This window comes from Tachysurus fulvidraco, chromosome 10 (assembly GCF_022655615.1).
Source record: "Tachysurus fulvidraco isolate hzauxx_2018 chromosome 10, HZAU_PFXX_2.0, whole genome shotgun sequence".
Classification (NCBI taxonomy): domain Eukaryota; kingdom Metazoa; phylum Chordata; class Actinopteri; order Siluriformes; family Bagridae; genus Tachysurus; species Tachysurus fulvidraco.
Genome location: NC_062527.1, coordinates 23065036 through 23071038, shown reverse-complemented (window position 1 = coordinate 23071038; position 6003 = coordinate 23065036). Strand labels below are relative to the sequence as shown.

The 6003-nt window shown below is 32.3% G+C and overlaps 1 protein-coding gene across 1 annotated transcript; it reads left to right on the top strand.

The window, feature by feature from the left end:
• The first annotated feature begins 242 nt into the window (after positions 1–242).
• On the top strand, positions 243–5593 carry LOC113647088. Its single transcript, XM_047819990.1, has 6 exons — positions 243–559; positions 2262–2612; positions 3395–3559; positions 3686–3744; positions 4982–5117; positions 5449–5593. The coding sequence occupies exons 1-5, from the start codon at positions 490–492 to the stop codon at positions 5105–5107; spliced, it is 771 nt and encodes a 256-aa protein (XP_047675946.1). The 5' UTR covers positions 243–489; the 3' UTR covers positions 5108–5117; positions 5449–5593.
• The last annotated feature ends 410 nt before the right edge of the window (positions 5594–6003 follow it).

The window sequence follows — 6003 nt, the reverse complement described above, 5'->3', positions numbered from 1 at the left end:
GAACATGGACAGGAAGAAATAAACGTCTCTGTCTCATGTGTTGCACAGTTGTTACAACAGCAGTGTCAGAAAACATTCAGTCACATAGAACGAACAAACACCTGAAGTAAAACCTGAGTATGATTTGATCTGTAAGTCCAACAAAGAGTTTCATGACAGCCGAGAAAACTGTTTGATAATAATGGATTTCCCTGTTTTAACTCGGCTCTGACTCTTTAATTCACTGTTATGTGTCTAAATTTACTTATTTATTCTCTATATTCATCCTTCATCTATTCATCTCAGCTCTAACAGTCAGGACAGTAGATTAAAGTAACTAATAAACTAATGAGTTATAAGAATAAATGTGAGAATATAAAATGAGATTTCAGAAGCTTATTGAACACCAGAACAGAACAGGAGACAGGATGTAGAGTCTCGTGGCTGAAGAAGTTAAACCGGAAAACAGCAGAAACACAAGACTTTTTATTCCACTGAGTGTCTGTTCACATGTTCAGTGGAGGATGTGTGTTAGACATGGCAGAGTTCCTGAGTGGGTTTAATCTACAGCTGATGATTGGTGAGTTCATTAATCAATTAATAAATTAATGAATTTTACATTTTGGACTTGATAACATTTTCTATCCACATGAGCTTTGAGAAGGGTTCAGAACATCTGCAGAGGGATCTGCATTCAGTTATCCTCTTCCACCCTAGTACTATTTTTCTGCCAGTTTTTTTGAAAACAACAAGCTCTAATTTAAATCTGTATATCTCAAAAACTGCAAAGTGTATTTGAATAATTATATATATATTACCAGATCAGAGTAAGAGAAAATGGAACACAGCAAATATGTAAAAATAAAAACTTCTGTCTGAAAAATATTACAATATTACACAGTAGATCTCTTTGAAGTCATGCAGTAAACTCCAGAAATCTCAACATTAACTGTTTCAAGATTTATTTATCTATTGTGTATCAGAGATATTAGAGGTTTTTGTAGAGGCACAATCTCCTATGCCAAGCTGGAGCATGTTGGAACACCGCTGTACAGTATCTGAGTTTTATCAGCTGCTGAACTACAAAACATAATTTAACTGATTTATAAGTCATTATAGGTGTTCAGTCCAACCAAATATAACTATTTATGGTTTGTATTGGAGTTCACCCAACACTACCTACAGTACAGAGACACGCATGACTATGAGCCATTCCAAACTAAATGAAAACAGCTAATATGGACAAAATAAACACAAATAATCTACAATAAACTCCTGGTTACATACCTTACAGACCTCAAAAAGCCACAGATTCACATATTTTAATCCAATAGTAAGGCAGTAAATTTAGTGCATCATATATTATCCATGAATGATGGTCAATGGACTTCTTGGATTTGTAAGTCTCTCACAGACACAAAAAGTAACAGAGACAATAAGTAGAAGTTTCTTGTAGTGGCAGACAGATGTCATTGTGTAATTCAACTGAATTTTTCTCTCTGAATTAGATTTTTAATCCTGAAACACCAAAGTTAGTGACATGGCTGCTCAGTTGTTTTGTGCTTTTTCCTAATTCTGTGAATATTGCCCACACAGTGGTGATCCATATACTGTTGAATTCTGTAGAATCACAGCTTTTTGCTATGTCATGTTAAAGTGGTTACAGGAGTCAAATTCGTATGTACGGCATTCTTACGAGGTTTTTCAGTCTGTCCATTTAACTGCTTGGTTTTGTAATTCTGCTATATTTCAGTGAAAATAGTGTTTCTAGTTGAACCGTTGAGTTTCTTCCCATTGCTTTGGTATGCTGTATGTGTAGATACAGATAGATTTATGTTTATGAACCTCATTAACATATTAAGCTCCTCCTCTCGGGTGGAAGAGGATTTATACCAGGAAGGTGAGCTGAAATGGATTTGGACAATTTAAATAAACAAAATAAATATAAATAAAATATTAAAATAGAAATATAACAGTTTTGTCTATGATATGTTAAATGTGGCTCCATGGATGTAATGCACTGTGATCATGTCCTGCACTGTCTTGTCTGTTTTGTCTGTCTTTTGTCTCACACTGTGTACACCAGTCCTTAGCTCTTTGCTTTTATGTAGCATCATGATTGTTGTCTCATTTCACTGTGTACTGCAACAGCTATTTATAGTTGTAATGACAATAAAATCTTCTTGACTTGACTTGACTCTGTGTGTTAGGTTCAGGTTTTTTCAGTAGTTTTCAGGTTTTGCTGATGAATCTTCTCTCTTCATGTGGTGTTGATCTTTCAGGTGTCATCAGTCTGAGTCTCCTTCAGAACATTTCAGCTGATCTGTTATCTGTTGATCCTGGAGAAAACGTCACTCTGTTCTGTAACATCACTGATTATTCAGAGATATCGTGGTATCACATAAACTCAGCAGGCGTGAGGCAGATTATATCGACCACACAAGGGAAAGTGGGCAAACACTTTTATATTGTATATAATGAGGATAAGAGTCACTTTGCTATAACAGAAAGCAGCAGTTCAGTCAGTTTAGTGATTATTGGAGTTAGAGACACAGATCTGGGATTTTATTACTGTGGAGGTCGAAACAAGGAACACAATCAGTTTGGGAAAGTCATCAGTCTGAACTTTACAGGTCAGTAACAACACTTTATTTACATTGGTTATTAATACTGAACTTTGTTTTTATATTTATTTATAGACTTTTAAAATGTATTTCATGTTATTACATATAATTATCTTGAGCATTTACTGAAATTATTATTTAGACATTAAACATGAATTTTTCCAATATTAAAACAGACAGTAAACATGAACATGGATTTATATAAAATCTGATTTTAAAATGATTAAACTAGAATTTTATTCTTTTTTGTAGGTCATTTTTGTCATTTTAAAGGTTGAAGACTAAACATGTTAATAATCGTGTAGAAGCTCTTTCACCAGGGACGCATGTCTAGCTCCAGACTCCTGTATGGTGGCATAGTCATCACTTTATCTATAAAAGTTTGCAGGTCCATTAATTTTACAGTTAAGTCCAAACAGAGATCACTGGTCAGTTTATACGTTGTTCTTTTTGTTTAATTGTTTGTTCTTTTTGTTTCACTAATCTTATGTCTTTATAGTTTAAAGCATCAGTTTAGATGTGAAATGAAGTCACTGATGTTCACATAATGCACTTTATAAACACATGATAGTCTGAATAACCAGAGAGTCACGTGTGAATTCACAGTTACACGTTTTAGTCTTATGTGTGGAATTACAGTTAAAAAAAAAACTTCTATTATTGATCAGACTTGAGACGTTTCCTGGATTTAACAATAATAATTATTATAGCTGCACAATACTGATTATTATTTAAGATATTTTCTTCCAGGACACTGTACTGATATCTCTGTGGTTCTGTGTGTATTTTAGGTGGCAGCAGAAATGAGACTCGTTCTTCATCAGAGGATTCAGATTCACAGCAGACTGGAGGAACTGAGAACATCTGGATTATACTTATGACCATAATGTGTGTGTGCTCCATCTCTGTCCTAATAAACATCATCTGCATGTGTGTGTTCTGCAGCAGGGTGGAAGGTAAAAGTGCTTTAACTTGTAGGTTAAACATTAAAGAATCAGACAGAAGTTTTGTGGTAATTATGTATTTATTGTGTCTAAATTTATTGTCTAATTTATATTAATGAACACAGAATTCTCTTTCAGGAAAATTATCATCATCATTATCATCATGCTGCAGTCACGACACCAGCTCCACTGAACAGGTATAAAAACATTCACATTAATGTTAAATAATGAGGAAGGAAAAAATATATTTTTTAAAGAAAAAAAATACTGCATTTATCAAAATAACATTTTTAGTATTGGAATTAATTTCTAGGTAAGTGATTAGAATTATTTCAGATATGAAGAAAAGGACAAAATAATGTAGACAAATTTGTTTATTTGTAGAAATATGGCAGTAAATAAAATGCATATTCACATTAAATGACAGTGTAATTAGATAAAAACTATAGTATAATTTATAAATAAAAAAAACACACAAAGGAATTTAATATTAAAGACAGAATAAAACATACAATGTTACAAACATATAAAACCTTTACAGTTATATAACATAACTGCAGACTGATGTATGTTATAAAACCTTTGAGGTTCTTCACAAATCTACTTTAGTTATATTGAGATCAGTGTTGTGGTTAAGCTTACTATTAAAAATACAAAAATAATCAAATGAATAAAATCCTGTGTTATTCACAGTAGATTCAATACTGAAACTGTGGTAAAGAAGAAACATTCATTTTTTCATGGATTGTTTTTTGATCACAAAGAATTACCTTAATGTTCAATTCAATTAAATTCAAGTTTATTTGTATAGAGCTTTAAACAATTGACATTGTCTCAAAACAGCTTTATAGAACAAACAAAGAAAAATATAACAATTAATAAAAATTAATACAAAATTTAATATTAGATATATTTAATATATATATTTAAGTGTGTATGTATTTATCCCCAATGAACCAGTCTGAGGTGACTCCGGTGACTGGGGAGTAAAAACTCCCTGTAGATTAGATAGTAAAGGAAGAAACCTTGAGAGGAACCAGACTCAAAGGGGAACCTTACCGCATCCTTGCTGACACTGGGGGTGTGATGTGATTAAATGTGATTATCTATATAATAATAATAATAATAATAATAATAATAATAATAATAATAATAATACTAATAATACTAATAATAATAATAATAATAATAATAATAATAATTAATAATAATAATAATATATATATGTATATATATATGTTGATAAATGTTGTAATGATGAGGTTGTTGTCCTCAAACACCACATGGAGTTGGCAACATGAGGAGATGGATGGAAGGGGCTCTGTGGAATTTCTGTAAATGACTGAAACGAGACAAAAAAAGTAGTTGGGGGAGGGTTTGGGAGGAGGTGTAATAAAAACTGTTAAGTGCTGGTTCATCTGAATCTCTCCACAGGACAAAAACCTTCATTATGCCAGTGTTCAGTACAAAAGGAAGACCAGAAAATCTTCTAAGAAAAACACATCAGATTTGGACAGTGTGACATACGCAACAGTCGCCTCACAACCACAGAGACACTGAACGCCACAAGGTGTCACCAATCATTTATTTATTTATTCTCTCTTATGAACATTTAACAAACATTTATCCATCTCTTTATATATGAAAAAAAGTTTTAAATGGATTTAAACAATTTACACAGTAGACACAAATTAGACTTCTATAAAAACTAAAGACTTATACTAGAAATTAAAGCATTAAAAGGTTATGAGTTTTTGTTTAGATTTGATCTTTGGCATTAATAAGATGGTATAAGGTTGTTTTTGTCACTAACATTATGTGTTCACATGTGTTTACAAACCACAACCATATGCTGATGACACTCACATTCTCCTCTCCTCTCCTCTCCTCTCCTCTCCCAGATGGTGTGCTCTGATCTCATGATGGATTTCAGATCATCTTAAACTTCATCCCTGAGCCACTGAGCTGATGTTCATCTCTGGAGCTTCATCACCATGTCAGGATCTTCTGATTTACTGCAGAACTCTCAGATCACACATCATGGACCATCAGTTACTATTCTATCTAACTTGACTTGGAAAGGTGTCAGAAACACAGTGTTTCACTGAAATCTATGTCAGAAATATTCACAAAATTCTTCCAATGAAACATTTTTGGGTTAAATTAAGAAATAAAATTGTTATACCAAGAGTATCATGTAAGTTGTAATGAAAAAAAAAAAGTTTTAAATGCCATAGATGGTAATTTGTTTAATCAAAGATCTGTCTTTGTCAATACCATAAAACATTATATTACTGTTGAATCATGGTCCTATCAATTTTAAAGACAGTAAGTGTAATACTACTTCATTGTCCTGCTGTATTGCAAAGCAAACAATACTGGAATAATATCTGAGAATATTAATTGGAAATTGGTTTGGACTTAATAAATAAAATTAGCAGGGTTAGAAATGTTTT